The sequence below is a fragment of the Budorcas taxicolor genome, chromosome 11 (assembly GCF_023091745.1).
Source record: "Budorcas taxicolor isolate Tak-1 chromosome 11, Takin1.1, whole genome shotgun sequence".
Lineage (NCBI taxonomy): Eukaryota > Metazoa > Chordata > Mammalia > Artiodactyla > Bovidae > Budorcas > Budorcas taxicolor.
In genome coordinates, this window is record NC_068920.1 from 32,662,483 (window position 1) to 32,683,101 (window position 20,619).

Genomic DNA, 20,619 nt, shown 5'->3' on the forward strand with positions numbered 1-20,619 from the left:
AGAGGGGATGAGAGGGTTGGGTGGCATCACCGACTCAATGGACATGAGTTTGGGTGGACTCTGGGAGTTGGTGATGGACAGGGAAGACTGGCGTGCTGCAGTTCACGGAGTCGAAAAGAGTCGGACACGACTGAACTGAACTGAACTGAGGAGCGGAAAGAGACCGGCTAACCGAGCAGAGGGACCGGGGGCGGGGCCGGAGCCGGGGCGGGCCGGGGGCGGCCGGGGCGGGGCCGGGGGCGGGCAGGGAGCGGGGCCAGGGCTACGGCCCCAGCCGGTGAATGGATTTGCTGGCGCGACTTCACCACAGCTCAGTTCGCCGCCGCGGTTCCTCGGGTCCGCCAGCTTTCCTTCGGTCCCGCCAGCTTTCCTTCTGTCCCGGAGCCTCTGGCAGGGAGACAAGATCTGGGCCATGGGGCTCTCTCGTGTCTGGCAGTGTCTAGCCGGCGCTGCCGTTTTAGTGTCCCTGGGTAACGCCGCCGGTGAGTGGGGTTCTTTGAAGTCTCAGTCCGGACGGAGCCCGGGGTGGTTTCAGGGGTTCGGGTGCTTAGTATTCGATGGGATTCGGCGAGCGTCGCGGGGACCGTCTCAGTTGCGGCTGGGGTTGAGCGAATAGAGGAGTTGTGGGGGTGGGAGGAAGGTGGGGGGCGGGGAGGTGTAAGGTCCAGGGGCGGCCGGGAACTTCACACGGCGTGTGGCGAGCACTGCATCCCGCGTTTCAGCCTCTTTCCAGTTCCTAGCCTCTGCTCTCCCTGCCCCACCTGCCCTCCCCGGTGCCCTCATCACATGTCTCAGTCCTCAGATTCTGCTGATTGACAAGGCAGCCTGGTCCCCACCCCGCTCCCTGCCGCTGCCCACCCCTCCCCCGCCACCGCCCCCCCCCCGCGCCATCCCCCCCCCGCCACCGCCCCTCCATGCCACCGCCCCCCCGCCACCGCCTCCCCCCGCCACCGCCCCTCCATACCACCGCCCCTCCATACCACCGCCCCTCCATGCCACCGTCCCTCCATGCCACCGCCCCCCCGCCACCGCCTCTCCCCGCCACCGCCCCTCCATGCCACCGCCCCCCCCGCCACCGCCCCCCCCCCGCCACCGCCCCCCCCCCCCCGCCACCGTCCCCCCCTCCCGCCACCGCCCCCCCGCCCCGCCCCGTTGCTCTCTTAAATGGCTTTTTTCCAGGTCCCAGGCTCAGGCGATCACTTCTTAGCCGTCTGTGGGGCGCCCTCTTATGCCCCTGAAAGCTGTCCTCTCCTATTCTTAGCTCTGCCGTCTCTTCTCACTTCTGGCCGCCGGAAACAAGGAGTTTCCAGGTTGGCGGCGCTCGGGGGTCCTCAGCCCCGAGAGTTAGGGCCCTTTTTCTAGTGACCAGGGCCTCTGGGAAGGGGCAAGCTCGATCCACACTCTTCTACTGCTATGGGCACTGTCGCGGCTCCTGAATCACTGACGGAGGTTGGGTCTGAGGGCTTTGGGACCAAAGGATTCTTCCTGAGATTTCCGTGGTCTCCCCTCCCCTCCCCCCTTCTTTCCCCCTCCCCCACTAAAGTGAACTCTAATTTTCCGCTGTGCCTGTGGTCCCACGACTGAATCTCTCCTTACCTCCTCCCTTGCTAGCCCTCGAGCCCCCCACCCTCCCTGCTGACCCCTCCTCTCTACCTCTCTCTGATCTCTTCCTAGGGTGTCCCCACCCTCATCCCTTTTCCCACTACAGGTCCCTCCCCTCCCCTCATGGGTCTTTTCCTGCGAGGATCGGTCACCTGCAAGGCTCCTACCTCCCCTCAGCTTTCACTAACCTTACTTTTCTTGGGATGACTTTTACCCATGAATTTTCCCCTGCACCCCTCCACACTGCCCTATTTGCATCACCAGGGGGAGCTCTCCTGCCAATGATCCCTGGGCCTTGAGCACAGTGCCCAGCTCCTTGGGGAGGACTGTCCCCCACTTGACATCCACCCTCCTACCTCCACCCCCGTGCAGGCACCTGCTCTTGGCCCTCGTCCAAGGTGGGCCTTTCCCCCAACACAGCCCCTCCCCACTCCTGCATCCTGAACCTCACCCTCTGGATTCCTCCACTCTCCAGGGCACAGGGGCTGGACTCCACAAGCCCTGGTCCCTCTGCAGCTGCCCCCATGGCCCCTTGCCCTGCTCCCACCCTTGTCCGAGTGCCTTGGGCCCTCACCAAGTTCTCATCAGTCACAGGCTCCCTCTTGTGGTTGCCCAGAATCTCCACCTCACTCTCACCCTCCCTCACCCAGGGCATCCCTCCTCTTTCCCCTGAGCCATGCTCATCCCTTGCCCCTCAATCCCAGGCCCTCACCACATCTCCTCTGCAGTCTCTTCCCTTCCCCCACAGTAGGGATACTGCCCTTGGTCCACTGCCCACCTCCTTAGCCTTCGTCACCCTCTCTTTGATTCCACGACCCCAGTGGGCTCTCACTATCTCAATCTTGTATCCGAAATCCTTGTTTATGCCACTTGGTCAGCAGGCCTTTCCTACAGGGAGTCTTCTCCCAGGCTCACCCCATGGTTACTGGCTGCCTGACCCTCTGTGAAGTTGTGACCTCACTCCCTCCAACCCCTCCCACCATGTAGGTGCTTCCCAGTGTGCACCTTGGCTTTCAGTTCCATCTCCTCTTGCCACTCCGATATTTTAATTCTCCCTGACCCCTGTGCGCATGGCACTGACTCCTCTCCCAGGGGACACTGGCAGGTGCAGCCACATCCCCACCTGGGGCCTCACCATGCCTCTTTGCACTCTGCGCCCAGACCCACTCCTTCACCTCCCCCAGGTTACTGGCCCACCTTCATCTCTCTTGGGGCCACAGCCCAGCCCCTCAGGCCCCTCTGCCTCCTGCCTCACCCTCCCTGGAGCCCGTCTTGTCCATGATGAGCCTGCACCCGGGGCGGCAGCCCTTGCTCTCCATCTCACCTGGACCCCTCTGACCAGGGGTCCCTCTGGTCCTGGGTCTGACACTGCCCTTCCCTCCCTCTGACTCCACCTCCCCTCACCTTGCTCTTCCTGCCTCTCCCCTTGCCCTCCTGCCTCGACCCTTAGGGAGCCGGTGCCTCCCTGTCCTGGCACTTGTCCTACACGTGTGTCCATCTCCACCCTCTCCCTCCACTCCTCGAGTCCCCTCTCCCTCCTTCTCTTTCCCGTTTTTCCCGTGTGGAACTCCTCATTCTGGTCCCTTGTACACATGCATGTTCTGCATCCTCAGCACCTGGAGCGGGTCAGGACACAGAACTTGTCTGTTAAACATCTGATGTGCACTTGTCTCCAGAAAGCAGTTTCATCTGTGGTTCCTCCTTCCCCAGGATCCCACAGTCTTTCTTATAGCATCAAAGTGCTCTCCCAGGATGGCTTTGTGCAGTCCGGGTGTTTTGCTGAGGGATACTTGGATCATCAGACCTTCCTGCACTATGATCACAAAAAAGGCAGGGCAGAGCCCTGGGGACGGTGGGCTGAAAAGCTGGAAGCAGAGACGTGGGAGACAGAGTCCAAGGACTTGAACGAGACCTGGAAGGAGCTTGGAAAACTCCTGGCAGAGATCTTGTCACTGCAGAAGGAGAAAGGAGGTGAGAGTGCAGAGGGGGCAAGAGTGCTGTGGGCCATTTTCCCGGAAGGTCTGCAGCCCGGAGCATGGGCCTCTTTCCTCTGAACTTGGGGGTGGGGGTGAGGAAGTGGGCTCTGTGAGTTCAGCAGCACATGGAAGACATGGAGGGGAGCAGGGAAAGCCCTCTATCTGGACTTTCTCACTTGGGTGGGAGGACAGAGGCCCTGGGGACCAGAGGAGTCACTGATGGGGGTGGGGATGGGACAGGCTTCCATTCCCTCCAGGAGACCGTGGGCTGCAAGATCCATGAAGACAGCCACCCCTGGGGCTTCCGGCTTCTCCACTTCAACGGGGAGCTCCTCCTCTCCTGTTCCCCGGAGGCCCATGGATGTGCCCTGCCCCAGTCCTCGGCTCAGACCTTGGCCATGGAAGTGGTGAAGTCTTGGGACACAGACGGCTTTCTAAGCAAGCATTACCAGGCCCACGTGCAGGGAGAACTTTGTGGGAGACTGCGGGGCTACCTGGAGTCCTGGACGGGCTTCGTAGAGAGGACAGGTACTGACGCTGGGCCAGGCCCTTTCTCTGCCCCTGTTCTTAAAGCCTCCCATCCCGACTTGCCCACGGAGACCCTCCCTGTCCTCTGGGTGCGTATGTGCTCTGTTGGCACGGTGTCCTGGGGTTTCTTTCCTGTTCTGTTAAATCCACTGTAGAAAGATGGGTGGGTTGGGGGGAAATGAACTGCCCCTGTGACAGTCATCCAGGGGAGCAGCAGGTCCTCTGACAGAAACTGTACGAGGGGAGGTGGGTGTCAGGCAGCAGAGGAGGCCCTTAGATAGGGGTGGACCTCTGGCTCCCAGCCTGCCTGATCCAGAAAATTCCCTCTAATCCCCAGGAGCCCACCCTTCACAGCCCTCTCCCCAGCATCAACAGTGGACCCAAGAGAGTGAGGCCCATCCCACCCCTCCCCTTCCCCGCCAGAGGACTTGGGCCCCAGGGTGCAGAACTTGGAGCAGGCCTGGGGGGATGAGGGCTCAGCCCGAGGTGGACAGTGAGGAGGAGCAGCCCTGTGCACTCCGTCTTCCTTCGAGGGAGCAGGGCTTGGCCTCAGGCCTCACTGGCTCTGTGCTCTCTCCCCACAGTGCCCCCAGCCGTGAATGTGACCCGCAGCCAGGACTCGGAGGGCATGGTCCACCTCACAGGCAAGACTTTTGGCTTCTTTCCCCGGAATATCTCAGTGGTCTGGTTTTGGGACGAGGAACCCATGAGCCGGGACGCCCAGGAGTCTGGGGGTGTCCTGCCTGATGGGAACGGGACACCATAAAAATTCCCTAAGGAGAGGAGCAGCGGGTCAAGTGCATTGTGGAACACAGTGGAAATCACAGTGCACACCTCTCACCCTTGGGTGAGACTGGGGTGGGCCTGGAGGTGGTTGTGACCCTGGGAGGGTCAGAGGCCAGGGTCAGGGAGAGGAGAGCAGGTTGTGGCTCTGGGGTGCCCGGGTTGTATATAATAAGGTCCTTTTCCAGGAAAGACCCTGGTGCACCAGAGATCATGGTGGATCGTGAGCATTCCTGTTGTTGTTTTTATCATTGGATTTTGTGTCTTATGTTATATTAAGAAGAGGAAGACAGCATCAGCTACAGGGAGGCCAGGTGAGAAATCTGGGCAGGGGCGCTCGGCGTGAGATTCGGCAGCGACGAGGATTTCAGCCCCCTGCCCTGTTCTCAGCTCTCTTTGTTTTCTGTCAGGCTCACCGGGGCTTGTCTGGGGAGCGTGTGTTGGATTCTGTGCTGGTTGGGAGGGTCTAGGTGATCCAGGAATCAGAGAGAACCTTCAGTAAAGCGTCTGTACCTGGTGAGGAGGGGGTAAAAACTGAAGAGGAATTCAGAGGAAAGGTGATGATCTAAGTGCCTGTCTGCATTTCTCCCCCCCGGATTTCAGTCATTATTAAGAATCCAAGTGAAAGAATCCTAAGGCTCAAACTAGGGGTCAGTGGATGGTCAGAGCCCTGCCTGTGATGTCCCCTTGCCAGGCCCCACTTAAAGATGTCTTGCAACCTCTCAAATTCCTCCTCCATGAACTAGCTTCTGAGTTCAGTTTCTTCCGGATCACCCCCAGCCTGCACCTTTCTCAAGTTCCCATCAAGTGCCCCCGTGGTAGCTGGGATCTCCTTCCCCGTAATATGGAGGACTAGTAGATATCCCTTGACCATTTGAGGAGAGGAGACCAGTCAGTCCTCAGGCAATTGGGGTCACTGATTTCACCCTGTCTCCAGGTTTTTCCTATCTAGCCCCTTGGGATACTCTTTAGGGCAGGGCACTGGGTCTGCGCTCTGTGGCCTCACCCTGCCCCCCCGAGTCAGTTCCCTTCCTCATGGCGGTCACTGCCTTGTAGATTTGGAGGAAGGGATGGGCTCTGTGACTACTTCCCCATGATCAAGTGGGTTGAGGGGAGAGGAAAAGACAAGCAGAGCTTTGTGTGTGGCAAAGAGCAAAGGCAGAACGTGGAACAGTAAAAAGGTGGCAGAGACTCGGCTCCTTCTGTCGAGGCCGCCTCTTCTGTGTCAGGTGCCTTGTTGGGGGCATGGTTTCTTATCCCCAAACCTAATTCCCTCATCAGTTGGCCTTCGGCCTGGGCACACAGGATGGTTAGTTCCCACAGCAGCAGACTCTGTCCGTGTAACACCCAGAGCAGGGACCCAGCAGATCTGTAGTTCCTCCTGCTCTTATCTGGGGAACATCAGTTCTGGTGCCTCTGGGGCAGAAATGGTTGTCTTGTATGTATTGGGGTATTTGCTGGGAAAACTGTGAAAATCATGTGCTAATTTCTCAAAATCACTTTTGAAGTTTTTAGTGTGCAATAAAATTGTTTATGATTTCAGGTGACAAACCTTAATAGGATTTCCACACATATTGAATGAAACAGGAATTCAAATGGGGCGCTCCCGCTGGGAGGTGGCGGGTGGGATGGCAGTCCCAGAGTGCAGAGGGGGCCAGGTACAGCCTCATTCTGGGGAAATTTTCAAGAAGCCCAATCCACATTGAAAAGCAGATCCCCTGCAGGTAGTGAGGGCGAGTCCTGGTTGACTCCCTGGCTGAGCAAGGCAGGAGGGCCTGCTCTGCCTCAGCCCAGCCCAGCACTTGGAGTGGAGCTGGGATTCCCAGGAAGGTGCAGCAAGGGCCAAGTGCAGCCTAGGAGCCTGGGCCGAGAGTGAGGGTTGGGGCAAGGCCAGGGGTGCTCCAGGGCGGTCAGGGGGACAGTCTGTGGTAGCCCAGTGTTTCTAGACGGGGCTGCTGTCCCCTGGGCCTCTGGATGGCCTTTCTATTTTGGAGCTGCTGGCTCAGGGCTTGGGGTGACAGGGAGGGGGGCTGCAGGAGGTGGAGGTCAGGGTTGAGGTGGAGCCGAGCGGTGGAGCAGGTGCTTGTGCGGGTGAGGAGGCCGAGAACTGAGGAGAGAAAGGAGTTGTGCGTGTGACCACTCCCCGGCTAGAGGAACATGGAGCTGGGTCCTGTCTGTGAGGGAGCCTCGCGTTGCATAAGAGAATGGATCTGGGTTCAAGGCGGAAAGGCCTTGGGTTTTCACTCCGGATCTTGTCCTTGTGTCCTGCGACTTCTGTCCCTGTCATGGAGGGTGGTGGCAGCAGGGCCAGGTGATGATGTTGATGGAGTCAGGGGAGGAGTTCAGCAAGAGCTGGGAAAAAGGCAAAAAAAGAACAGGTGTGTCTTCCCTCAGAGGAAGGCAGAATCTGACTTTGAAGCAACTGAAGGAGAATCTCTGAGGGAATAAAAAGCAATATTCTGCAACCACTTGGTCAGTGATTTATTGGTTTTTCTTTTTCCCCAGAGCCTATTAGCCTACAAGACCTGGATCAATTCCAGACGGAACCAACTGATCATAATGGCCTCACACACCCAGAATTTCAGTCCTTGTGTCAGACTCCGGCTCCATCAGTCTAACAGGGGAAGCTTGGAATCTGCAGCCAGGAGGCCTGAATTCAGTTCCTAGTTCTGGTCTTAATAGCACTTTTTCTTTGTTGTGTGTTCTGTTATTTATCGTATTATTATTATTATTATTTTGTATAAAAGATTAAATTTATTGGTCTTTTTGGGGAATTTGATGCATCATTGGTGTATTACAACTGAGCCATTAACCTTGTAGCTTCATCAACGTTAACTGTACGTTTTCATGACACTGCTGAGACATCAGTTGCTTCTGCAGAGGTTCAAGGGAAAGGCCTTTTGAGAAGTTTGCCAGTTCCTTCTGTATATCTATAAAAGCTTTATTCACTCTGTTAACTTTTTCATCATTCATAATGTTTATCTTCTTAAGATTAGTGGTAACTGGTTTAACCTTAAAGCTTTTTTGACTGGCTATGTGGAATACATTCCTGGACTTCTGCCCTCTTAGTTTGTTCTTGGCCATTGTCTCTCACCAGGCGTCCGACACCCTCGTGTAGCCTCTCAGGTTCCAGGTGATGCCATCTGCACTCGCGAGGCCCAGAAGTTCCGGGCTATTATTTTTAAATTATTTTTATTTTTATGTTTTATTTTTAACTGGAGAATACTTCCATTATAATGTATCGGTTTCTGCCATGCAGCACTGTGAATCAGCCATAAGTATACATGTATCTCCTCCCTCCTTCCCTGCCACCTCCCCCATCCCACCCCTCTAGGTCGCTGAGCACCAGGTTGAGTACGCAGTCAGGTCCTGTTCCCTCCCTGCCTGGTGCGCAGTAAGATCATGGGAATAGAGAACTCATTCCATATCTGTTTATCCCAGCAGCTTTTTACACATGGTACTGGATATGTTTCAGTGCTACTCTCAGTTCATCCCACCGTCTCCTTCCCTCACAAGTCCATTCTCCACGTCTGTGTCTCTATTCCTGCTCTGTAAATAGTTCATCAGTACCATTTTTCTAGATTCCATATAGATGTATTTTTTATTATTATTATTTTTGAAGGTAGTTGATTTAGAGTGTAACACATTCCTTCTTGAAGTCTCCATTTCTTCATCTATGAAATGAAAAAACTAGTATTTATTTCCAGTTATGGTTAGGATGATTAAAACCAATAATATATTTGAGGTGATTGCAGCTGTACCACACTGCTGCTGCTGCTGCTAAGTCGCTTCAGTCGTGTCCAACTCTGTGTGACCCCATAGACGGCAGCCCATCAGGCTCCCCCGTCCCTGGGATTCTCCAGGTAAGAACACTGGAGTGGGTTGCCATTTCCTTCTCCAATGCATGAAAATGAAAAGTGAAAGTGAAGTCGTTCAGTCGTTTCTGACTCTTAGCGACCCCATGGTCTGCAGCCTACCAGGCTCTTCCGTCCATGGGATTTTCCAGGCAAGAGTACCACACTAGTAACTAATATTGCTTTTGCTTTTTAATTATAATAGAGCACATGGACAATAAATTATTACCAATAAGCTTTTTCTGCCAGTTTCCTTATTGTGGCTTCTCCTGAGATGACTATGAGCAGATTCATGCATATACGTTACTTCATGCCTGCAACATCTGTATAATTTCATACTAAAAGTTGTAACTGCTCTTTAAATATACACATCTGGATTGCATTTTGTTTCGCATGCTGGGAAGGGACAGTGTGTAAGATTCTGAGTAAAAGGAGAGTTTTCTCTCAGCCTTGAGGAGGCTCTAATAATCCCCCACCTCTCTCTCCCTCCGGCAGGCTCAGCATAAAGGGCCAGGGGATAATGCAGTGGGACACCTGGGGCCAGTGTTCAGTGCCTGACCCTGGGGGGAACCTCCCCTGAATAGTTGTCACCCTCATGTGATGAAGCAGAGCTGAAGAGGGATGTCGGGGGAGGGGACAGGACAGGGCTTGGGGGCTTCTGATTAGGACTCAGGGTCAGTCTGCTTCGAGGGCGCTGTGACTGTTGGGGTGAGTGTCCTGAACTGAGAGGGTAAAAGAGCCCAGAACGTGGAGGCATCAATCAAGCAGCAGCATCTCCCTCCATCAGCTCAGACTGATTTCCACAGGGCAGACGGGAGGTGAGGCTTCTCCATCGGACCCGCAGTCCTTCCGGACTTCTGGTCTGAGGGCACACAGGTGAGCAGTGCTCTCCTTGGTCAGGACAACCTTAGCCCCACCCAGGTAAAGCATCTGTGGCACGCGTGTTCTAAGGGGCACCTCCCACAGACCCGAGACAGGGGACAGGAGCACTTTCTGCAGCAGAACCTGACTGGAAGCAAGAGGGTGGTGAAGGGTTCTCCTAGGCAGGGCCTGTCTCCTCCCTGCCTGGTGCACACGATGAACAGTAAGGTAATGGGAAGAGACAGCTCATTCCAAATCTGTTTATCCTAAAGGGATGATATATTCTTTCATGGTTTTATTCAAGGTTAACCTCATTCACGCAGTTTGCATGCATGTTTCGAGTATTCTTGCATTTTAGTAAACTCTCAAGTGTCATTTGTTGTACTCAGCTTTCATTAAGCAAAACCTTCATCCTCATTCATTTTCTTGTGTGATAGTTTAATCAAAGGCACAATTGCCTGTAAATTAAGAAGTCAAATATCTGTGCCTGATTTCTCATGATGCAGACTCTTACTATAATCCTGATTCTTCTCAATTTCTGCTTTCCCATTGGTGACCACTTTGAATGATTTTTAGCTGATCCCCTTTCGGCTTTTATTTCCAATTCTCTAAACCCGGTGCCTTGTTGGAACTGCTGCTTGATTTCTCTGTCACAGCCACTGTCTGTCGCATCACAGAGGCTGATGCAATAGTTCATGGTCACGGCTTTCTTTCACTCTTCCCATCCCTTCAGTTCCCACTTTATTTATATATGGATCATACTTAGTTCATTCAGCTTTTTCTTTTCCCTGACTACTACACTTGTCAACTAAAAAGATGCTCAACTTAAGACTTGTGAGTTAAGTTTTATTTGGGGCAAAATGAGGACTGCAGCCTGGGAGACAGCACCTCAGATAGCTCTGAAAAACAGCTCCAAAGAGGTAGGGAGGGAAGGTCAGTGTATATGATTTTGGTGAAGGGGGGAGTTCAGCGCAATCAAATACTTATCTTCCAAAGGTTTTCTGCTAGTCACAAGGAGCTGATCTCACCGTGAAAGGATTTAATGCTTTTCTACATATGAGGAAGTGAAGCGAACTAAAGGACTGGAAAAAATCAGTTTTCATTCCGATCCCTAAGAAGGACAATGCCAAAGAATGTTTAAACTACCGTACAATTGTGCTCATTTCACATGGTAGCAAAATTAGGCTCAAAATTCTTCAAGCTAGGCGTCAGCAGTATGTGAACTGAGAACTTCCAGATGTACAAGCTGGGTTTGGCAAAGGCAGAGGAACCAGAGATCAAACTGCCAGCATTTGTTAGATCACAGAGAAAGCAATGGAATTCCAGAAAAACACCCACTTCTGCTTCACTGACAATGCTAAAGGCTTTGACTGTGTGGATCACAACAAACTGTGGAATAGTCTTAAAGAGATGGGAATACCAAACCATCTTACTTGTCTACCGAAAACCTGTATGCAGGTCAAGAAGCAACAGGTAGAACCAGACATGGAATTACGGACTGGCTTAAAATTGGGAAAGGAGTATAATAAGGCTGTACACTGTCACCCTGCTTATTTAACTTATATGCTGAATACATCAGGCAAAATGCCAGGCTGGATGAATCACATGCAGGAATCAAGATTGCCAGGAGAGATAAATATCAACAACCTCAGATAAGGAGATGATACCACTTTAATGGCAGAAAGTGAAGAAGAACTTAAGAGCCTCTTGAGGCTTTGTGCTTGCCGATTATGTTCTATGCAGCTCTCATGAATTCAGCTCTAATGATTACTCTGTTTGCATGACTTTTTCAAGAAGTGGGGATACTTTGGATATTCCATCAGTTTTTCCTTCTTTGGAAATGTCATCCTGGACCCTGCTGACGTGCTCCCACCTGGTCTGGATTCCTCTGCATCTGGAGCAGAGCCATCCTCCTAGGATCTCCCTCCACCACCATCTGGGCAGCACTTTAAAGTGCTGTGGATCCTGCATAGCACAGGGAACTCTACCCAGCACTCTCTAATGGCATATATGGGGAAAGTCTAAAAAAGACTGAATATATTTAGAGCTGATTCACTGTCTTGTACAGCAGAAAGTGACACAACATTGTAAATCAATTACACTCCAATGAAAACAAAACAAAACAAACAGGTAAGCAAGCATTTCTCTAGCCTTGATCGCATTTATTAGTCACTTATTCTTTCAGCCAAACCTGAGTGCCTGCATGTACCAGGTCAAGTTCCAGTTCCAGATCTTTTCTATAACAATTGAAATTTGACATTCTTTTCCATCCATCTCACCCCCTCACCTGATAAGGAGTATTTCCAGATTAGGAGAATTCCACACTGAAAGAGTCTTGGTAGGAGGCAGAGACCACCCTTCTCCATTAAAGAAGAAAATCCACTTTCCCAAATATTCTTGCCAGAGTGCACAGCGTGATGCTGAGGTCCCACCACTCAGGTGACCACATGCCAGACTCAGGACATTGTGACACAGAGAAGCTGGAACTATGCAGGATACATCTGACAAGGGTGTCGAGAGTGGCAGTCACCACCTCCAGTTGTCATGAGCCTCAGTGATAGCTGTCCTCAGCGCAGGGTCTACGCCCAGCACAAGGGGCTCACTGTGTGAGCAGGGACACTGTGCCCCAGCAGGGGCGAAACTGCCTTTGTGGGATCTGGCCTGGAGTGGACACTGTGGATCCTGTTCCCGGGGAGCTATATATATATAGTACTGTATGTCTAACTTAATTTGGATCCCATTGTTAGCTCCAAGAATGAGTGAGGAGATCTCAACCTGGAGAATAGTTTCAGAGAGCAAGGATTTCATTACGCTGAACTGTGAACCACTGCCTAAGTCTTCAGGTGGAATAAGAACTACATTATTTCTCAACATCACACCTCATAATTGTCAAAATAAATTCCCTTTTCTTTCTGAAGAAAAAAAATGCTTTTAAATGTGGATTTAAGACCCCTCTCTGGCCACTCGCTCTCATAAACCTCACGGCTTCCCAAATTGGCTGATCATCAGAATTGCTTGTGGGGCTTCTTACAAAATGCTCAGCCTCTCCCCAGAAGCACCTCCTCAGAGTATTAGGACAAGACCAAGGGATTGCTTCTTTAACAACCTCTGTGTGTGAGGCTGATACACAGCATGTGGGTATCCTGGTCTATGTTCGTTCTTGCTACTAAAAGTGTGATCTGAAGACCAGCGGCATCAGCCCCAACCTTATTACAAATGCAGATTCTCAGGCTCTACTCCCGACTGTCTAGACCTAATGAGGGTCCAGGGGAGCACCAGCATCCCCACCCTGGACACCGCACTAATCCTACAGGCTCCTCCACTGCATCGCCCACCCTTCACCTCCTGATTCTGCTCAGCAGTTAGACTGACGCTTCTAGCAAGCAGTCACACCGGGTCATCTTCTATTCAAACCATCTTATGAGTCCACATCTTTCACAGACATCAAACAGCTTCTAATATGCTGGAGGCCCACATGATCTGGCCAGACACTGTATCTCATCGCAATTCCTCACTCCTCCAGCCACACCTGCCTCCTGGCTCTTCCTTGAACACACACACTCTCCTGCCCTCCTGCATTTGCACTGGAGGCTCCTCTGCCTAGAGGGCACTCCCCCCAGACATGCTTGTGGACATTCTTTCATGTCCTTCACATCTTTACTCAAATATCATCTCCTCCACGAGGCCTACACTGACCACCCTAGTAAAACAGCCACATTCCCTGTACCCACACGCTTATACTCGGGGTCACCTTCCTCAGAGCACTTGCCAATCTCTAGGCAGACACTTCCCTCACTTACTAGGCTCACTCTGCCCCCCTCACCAGAACACACTGCACGAGGCCAACAAAGGGTGTCTGTTGTTAGTTCACTGAGGTTTCACAGATGCAAAACTAGAGCATGATCTATCAGGCACACAACAAATACCAGATGAAGGAACGATCAGTGTGGACGCCTCTGTATTCCACCTTCATTAATGTGGACTCAGGCCACTTGACTCTCGCGGCAGCTACAGCACAACATCCCCTCACACTGACATCAGTGCTGCCTGTGCTTCCCCACCAGAGCGGATCACCCTCCCTCCCACACCGACGGTCTGAACTCTACACACAGTGATATTTTCTCTTCAGAAAAGATCCCAGGAGGAAAGCCGCATATTCCTCCTGCTGTGACTATTCGGTAGCACTTTTTAAATCCAGGATTTTGGACTGGAAGAGGTCAGCAGTCTCCCCACCTCTTCATGCTATGCTAATAGGAGCAAAGACACATGCCGATGCAGCTGCAGAAAGTGGCGTCTGGGGATCTGACATCACAAAGCAGGACTGAGCATCACTCAGTCCCCACAAAGCAGCGCTCTCACACTATAAGAGAAAAGAATCCGGAACCAGTTCAGGTCGGTCATGTAAGGGCTGACATTCTCCACAGTCCCCCACACACTCACATGTCCCACTCAGAGACCCCCGCCACCCAGTGTGTCCCCTCTGCCCCAACTCCTCTCCCAATCTAGACGCCCCAGAGTCTCACCTTTAGGAACCGTGAGAGACACATCAGAGCCCTGGGCACTGTCACTGCCTGGGGGAGAACAAGACCAGGACATGGTCAGAACCCACAGGAAAGAACCTAGAGAAGGCACTTTGAGGAGGGTGAGCCCCCCATGGCCTGTCTGCACCCTCACAAGGGTCTCAGGAATCACCCCCTCTGTACTTACTTGCAGTCGGGGTGTAGCCCCCTCGTTTTTCACCTGTGAGAAGAAAAGCATCACGTGGGGACCAGGGAGAGACCGAGTCATGAGATCCTAGAGGAACTCCCTAGTCCTGGGCGACAAAGAACTTTTCAGAACTGTGACCAAAAATCCAGGACAGGCTCAGGAACATGAAGCAAGGAGACGTGGGGGGACTGGACCAGCTGCCCTCCTGGAGGTCTGTCCTCAGCAGGGACATTCCCTCCTGACCTTCAAATGCTGAGACACAGGCCCCCAGCTGGAATTATGAAGCTGAAAAATTTGTCTTTCATTTTCACATGTACCTTACAAAAGGGTCAGTCTTAGCATCAGCTCAGATTCCACATGTGTGTGGAGGGTACTTTCCAGGAACGAGGCAGGCAAACTTCCACCTGGGCCAGAAACCTGCCCAGTGAGACAAGAAAACTCAGATCCCTCCCTCCTTTCCATACCTGAGTGCTTCTTCCTCCAAATCACAGCTCCAGTCACCACAGCCACCATGAGGAGAACCAGGCCAACAATGATGACCATGATGGGGATGGAGGGCTGAGGAGGTTCTGTGGAAGAAAGGGAAGGAGCCCAGACTTCAGGCTTCAGTTCTGACCTTGCTGAATGTGTCCAAAGGGCTCCTGCTTTATTGAGAGGAAGCTCCATTGCGACCCCCTCCTTACCCCATCTCAGGGTGAGGGGCTCCTGTAGTCCCTCATGCTGCACACGGCACGTGTATCTCTGCTCCTCTCCAGAAGGCACCACCAGGGCCGCCCACTTCTGGAAGGTTCCATCCCCTGAAGGCCTGGTCTCCACAACCTCCATGTCCTGAATCTGGTCCTCCCCGTCAAGCTGCCAGGTCAGTGTGATCTCCTTAGGGTAGAAGCCCAGGGCCCAGCACCTCAGGGTGACCTCATGATCAGAGATGCGGTGATGGGCCACATGTGTCTCTGGAGGGTCTGAAGAGGAAGAATCAGAAAATTCACATTCCATGGGCCACTGAAGCAGAACCATGTGACCATGCTGAGAATGGACGAGATAATGGGTTTGAAAAGAAGCAGCACAAACACCAGACACCAGCCTGGACTCCGGGGTCTGGGAAAAACTCCTCATCCTTGGAAAGTTCTGGAGTCGGGGTGAGTGCAAGGTAGGAGACTCCGTGTAAGGGAAAAATACAGAGTAACGGTCCTCATTTGGTTGGAGGCTGAATGTCTCAGAAAAGCTGGAGTCTGGCCTCCTAAGATGGTCTCAGGGTGAGAACAGGCCTTGAGAGAGAAACTCATGGTTCACAAGATGGCAGTCAGGGTCAAAGGGCACCGCTGACCAGTTATTTCAGGGATGGGTTTCTGCTTCTCCAAAAACACTGAATGCTTTAACTGTCCTTCAGAGAAGTGGAGCCACTGGTGTGTCACTGTCTTGTACAGAACAGGAAAACCTGGGGGGATTCCCCCATCTCCAGACAAGAAGTTTGGGAGGTGTTCCCAGAAGAACCCCATTTTCCTCTCCTCCTGGAAAGCCTGCTCCAGGCTGAGAGGAGATCAGGGAGGCCCGGTGCCCCTCATACCTGCGCGCAGCAGCGTGTCCTTTCCAGTCTCCAGGTGTCTGAGGAGCCATTGCATGCACTTGACCTCCAGGTAGTTCCGTGGGACCTCTACCTCACAGGAGATTTCCCACTGGCGCTTGATGATAGGAGCCACTGTGTCCCCCGCGGTCCACGAGTGCCGGTCTTCGTTCAGGATGAACGAATCCGCACCGTCGTAGGCGGTCTGCCAGAACCCGCGGAGAAGGCGCCCGTCTGGTCCCACGTAGCAGCCAAACACCCACTGGAGGGTGTGAGACCCTCACCCGCCCCGACCATCCATGGAGATTAAACCCAAACTGAAAGTGAAACTGGGTCAAGTCCCCGCCCCCATCTCCTCCCCCTAACCACCCCTCCTGAGAGGGGCGGTGAGGGTCCCGCAATATTGGGGTGACCCTCGGATCCGGAGCCTCGGGGCGATCCCGGCTGGTCACCAGCCTCGCTCTGGTTGTAGTGGCCGGGCATGGTGTTCAAGCCTGATCGCAATCTCTGTTGACCTTCCTTGGCTTCTCGTGTCATCTCTTCCCAGTATTCCGGCCCCTCCTGCTCCATCCACGGCGCGCGCGGCTCCATTCTCGGATTCGGGGCGTCGCTGTCGAACCGCGCGAACTGCGTGTCGTCCACGTAGCCGACGGCGATGAAGCGGGGCTCCCCGAGGCCGGGCCGGGACACGCAGGTGCCGAAATAGCTCAGGGAGTGGGAGCCTGGGGGCGGGGAGTGGTGAGATCCGGCCCGATGTTCCTCCTGGCGCGGGTCCCGGGTCAGAGGTGATCAGGCCGGGAGTGGGGGGAGACTAGGGGCACGTGCGACCGAAAAGGCCGGAGAAGGACCGGGACTTCTTGGGGGAGAGAAAAGGGGGCGGGAAGCGGGGGAGGGACAGGACGGGACCAGGCGGGAGAGGACGCGTCTGGGCTAGGGCGGCGGGGTGGCTCCTTCCCTGGGGGTCCTGCCCCTTTCTCCCCCCATCCCCGGGCAGTACCCTCGCCCCTCCGCACAGAGGCCTTCCCCTCCCTACCCCGCACTCACCGGCCCAGGTCTCGGTCAGGACCAGGCCCACCGAGAGCAGCAGGAGGAGGATTCGCGGCCCCATGATCGGTATCCTCCGTGTCTGGGGTGAAACCGAGTCTCGGCGGAGGCGGGGTAGTCCCGGTGGAGACTATAACCGGGAACCGGGAGGCCGCTGATTGGCTTCTAGAAACCAGACACCCAATGGGAGTGAGAACTAGGGCCGCGACACGAGTGTCCGGGCGGAAAGGCACAACACAGTTTGCGAAGAGAAACTGAAACTCGAGGAGACTAGGGAGCCCCACCACAGACAGTCCCCGCCCCAAACAAGGCCCTTGACTCTGAGACGCTGAGACTTTGAGAACTGTATCCGGTACCTGGGACTTTGCCCTGATCCCTCCTCTCCTGCACCGAGAACTCTGCAGTCACACTGTCCCCGAGTCCTGGCCCAGCGACTGTGTAGTCAGAGATTTTCAGAACATTTTGGTCAGGATATTTATACAGTCCTACAAATTAGTGAGGACCCGAAGGATAATTTTGTGTGGTTACTTCTATCGATATTTTCCGTAGTAGAAATAACAGTTTCAGTTCAGTTCAGTCGCTCAGTCGTCTCCGACTCTTTGCGACCCCATGAACCGCAGTACACCAGGCCTCCCTGTCCATCACCACCTCCCGGAGTCCACCCAAACCCTTGTCCATCGAGTCGGTGATGCCTTCCAACCATCTCATCCTCTGTCGTCCCCTTCTCCTGCCCTCAATCTTTCCCAGCATCAGGGTCTTTTCAAATGAGTCAGCTCTTCGCATCAGGTGGCCACAGTTTAAATTTTTTTAACTAGTTTATTTAGAATAATGTTAATAACCCATGATTTTTATATGAAAAATAACTATTTCTCCAAATAAACTCTGTAGTGGGAACGGTGGAACTTTTTTCATTATTATATTTTTGCAAGTCTTTTCCTTGTCTGTCTCACTGGATTTTATGTTTGCTTTTGCATTGAATCTGTTATTTTAATTGAAATCTATGAAAATAAAAAGGACCTTACATAGGTAGGAGTAATATTTTTAATGACCTTTCCTGTTATTTGTGGATATTTATCTTTGATACAAAACTAAAACTATGCAAGTGATAGTTTCTTAAAAGTTATTTTCTCCATGGGCCTCAAACAATATCACTATTTCCTATTCTGTTCCATTAAAATCCATAAGCCTGTTTTGCACACTGGATGTCACTTGTACTAATGTAAGATTGTTTAAAAGTAATTCATTGTTTCACTAAGTTTTATAGATCTTCCACTGTCATTCCTTCTTTCAAATAAAAATTGCATTCCATGAAAAAGAGGATAGTTCAGCTCATATAGATGATTTTCCTTGGGACATAGAAGTTTGGAATGTAGCAGAAATGCTTGATGTATACTTCCCATGTCATCATAGAAGATAGTTCTTTTTAAGAAAAATAACCATTTATTGGCATTTTGAGATACGCCTATTATTATTTTAATAATATTTAAAATAATACACCATAAGCCTATTATTTTCCTAAAAGAAGCAGCTCATTTTTACAGTAGGAAAACAACAGATATATATATGTGCAAGACATATATTAAGATTAGAACACCATTTTCTGAAGTTTGCTTAAGCATGGAAAACTTGAAAGGCCAATATTCACACCAGCTTTTTTTTTTTTTAAGTCTTGATAGTTTTTGATACTTTGAAATAGCAAACCAGGGAAACAGGAGAGCAATCTGTATTAAGTACTAGCAGTCAATAAAGTCTCAAATGATGGTAAGACATTAGCTACCAGGTAATCCAGAAAGATTGTTCTAAGGAAAAGAATTGCAAATACAACGTTTCTGAAGGAAGCATTAAAAATGGAGCATATATGTCATTAAAATGTTATATCTCAAAATGAGAAAACTGACATTCAGATTGACACAAAATAATTCTAGAAAAGAGCGTAAGACTTGTTAATATTAAATCTTATTAATAACCTTAATGAGAAGATTATTAAGAAGAAGTGTCAAGCGTACACTGAAGAACTCTACAAAACAGTTCTTAAAGACCCATCTAACCACGATGGTGTGATCACTGACCTAGAACCAGATGTCCTGGAGGGTGAAGTCAAGTGGGCCTCAGGAAGCATCACTGTGAACAAAACTAGTGGAGGAGATGGAATTCCAGTTGAGCTATTTCAAATCTTAAAAGATGATGCTGCTAAAGTGCTGCACTCAATATGCTGGCAAACTTGGAAAACTCGGCAGTGGCCATAGGACTGGAAAAAGTCCGTTTTCATTCCACTCCCAAAGAAGGGCAATGCCAAAGAATCTTCAAACTACTGCACAATTGCACTCATTTCACACACTATCAAGATTATGCTCAAAATTCTCCAAGCTATGCTTCAACAGTACGTGAACCAAGAACTTCCAGATGTTCCAGCTGGATTTAGAAAAGGCAGAGGAATCAGAGATCAAATGGCCAATATCTGTTGGATCATAGAAAAAGCAAAAGAGTTCAAGAAAAACATCTACTTTTCCTTCATTGACTACACTAAAGCCTCTGACTATGTAGATCATAACAAACTGTGGAATATTCTTCAAGAGATGGGAATACCAGACCACCTTACCTACCTCCTGCAAAACCTATATGCAGGTGAGGAAGCAACAGTTAGAACTGGACATGGAACAAAAGACTAGTTGCAAATTGGGAAAGGAGTACGTCAAGGCTGTATATTATCACCCTGCTTATTTAACTTCTATGCAGAGTACATCATGCGAAATGCCAGGCTGGATGAAGCACAAGCTGGAATCAGGATTACCAGGAGAAATATCAATAACCTCAGATATGCAGATGACACCTCCCTTATGGCAGAAATCGAAGAACTAAAAAGCTTCTTGAGGAAGGTGAAAAAGGAGAGTGAAAAAGTTGGCTTAAAACTCAACATTCAAAAAACTAAGATCATGGCATCTGGTCCCATCAGTTCATAGCAAATAGATGGGAAAACAATGGAAATAGTGAGAGATTTTATTTTCTTGGGCTCCAAAATCACTGCAGATGGTGACTGAAGCCATGTAATTAAAAGATGCTTGCTCCTTGGATGGAAAGCTATGACCAACTTAGACAGCATATTCAAAAGCAGAGACATTACTTTGCCAACAAAGGTCCATCTAGTCAAAGCTATGGAGAAGGCAATGGCAACCCACTCTAGTACTCTTGCATGGGAAATCCCATGGACTGAGGAGCCTGGTAGGCTGCAGTCCATGGGGTGGCTAAGAGTCGGACACGACTCGGTGGCTTCACTTTCACTTTTCACTTTCATGCATTGAAGAAGGAAATGGCAGCCCACTCCAGTGTTCTTGCCTGGTGAATCCCAGGGACAGGGGAGCCTGGTGGGCTGCTGTCTCTGGGGTCGCACAGAGTCGGACACGACTAAAGCGACTTAGCAGCAGCAGCAGCAGTCAAAGCTATGGTTTATCCAGTAGTCGTGTATGGATGTGAGAGTTGGACTATAGAGAAAGCTGAGCACCAAAGGATTGATGCTTTTGAACTGTGGTGTTGGAGAAGACTCTTGAGAGTCCCTTGGACTGCAAGGAGATCCAACCAGTCCATCCTAAAGGAGATCAGTCCTGAATATTCATTGGAAGGACTGATGCCAAAACTGAAGTTCCAATTCTTTGGCCACCTGATAATAAGAGCCAACTCATTAGAAAAGACACTGCTGCTGGGAAAG

At 51.4% G+C, this 20,619-nt stretch overlaps 2 protein-coding genes across 2 annotated transcripts; one reads left to right on the forward strand and one right to left on the reverse strand.

Moving 5' to 3' along the window:
* The first annotated feature begins 274 nt into the window (after positions 1-274).
* On the forward strand, positions 275-8,993 carry LOC128055284 (MHC class I polypeptide-related sequence B-like). Its single transcript, XM_052647769.1, has 6 exons — positions 275-482; positions 3,313-3,573; positions 3,819-4,106; positions 4,691-4,750; positions 5,078-5,203; positions 7,395-8,993. The coding sequence occupies exons 1-6, from the start codon at positions 413-415 to the stop codon at positions 7,505-7,507; spliced, it is 918 nt and encodes a 305-aa protein (XP_052503729.1). The 5' UTR covers positions 275-412; the 3' UTR covers positions 7,508-8,993.
* Positions 8,994-9,503: 510 nt separating this feature from the next.
* On the reverse strand, positions 9,504-17,004 carry LOC128055280 (BOLA class I histocompatibility antigen, alpha chain BL3-7-like). The gene is given in 10 exon segments (XM_052647765.1): positions 9,504-9,583; positions 9,586-9,709; positions 9,712-9,752; positions 14,128-14,175; positions 14,312-14,344; positions 14,776-14,880; positions 14,995-15,270; positions 15,876-16,151; positions 16,325-16,594; positions 16,917-17,004. Coding segments are annotated over 10 exon segments (1,317 nt in total). The 5' UTR covers positions 16,981-17,004.
* Positions 17,005-20,619: the final 3,615 nt, after the last annotated feature.

What these genes read in the sequence shown, in the direction of transcription:
- LOC128055284 (XM_052647769.1), top strand. Translation starts at nt 413, where the DNA reads ATGGGGCTCTCTCGTGTCTGGCAGTGTCTAGCCGGCGCTGCCGTTTTA. An exon ending in ACTGCAGAAGGAGAAAGGAG is followed by an intron (nt 3,574 to 3,818) that starts GTGAGAGTGCAG and finishes GGGATGGGACAG; the next exon opens with GCTTCCATTCCCTCCAGGAG. An exon ending in ATCAGCTACAGGGAGGCCAG is followed by an intron (nt 5,204 to 7,394) that starts GTGAGAAATCTG and finishes CTTTTTCCCCAG; the next exon opens with AGCCTATTAGCCTACAAGAC.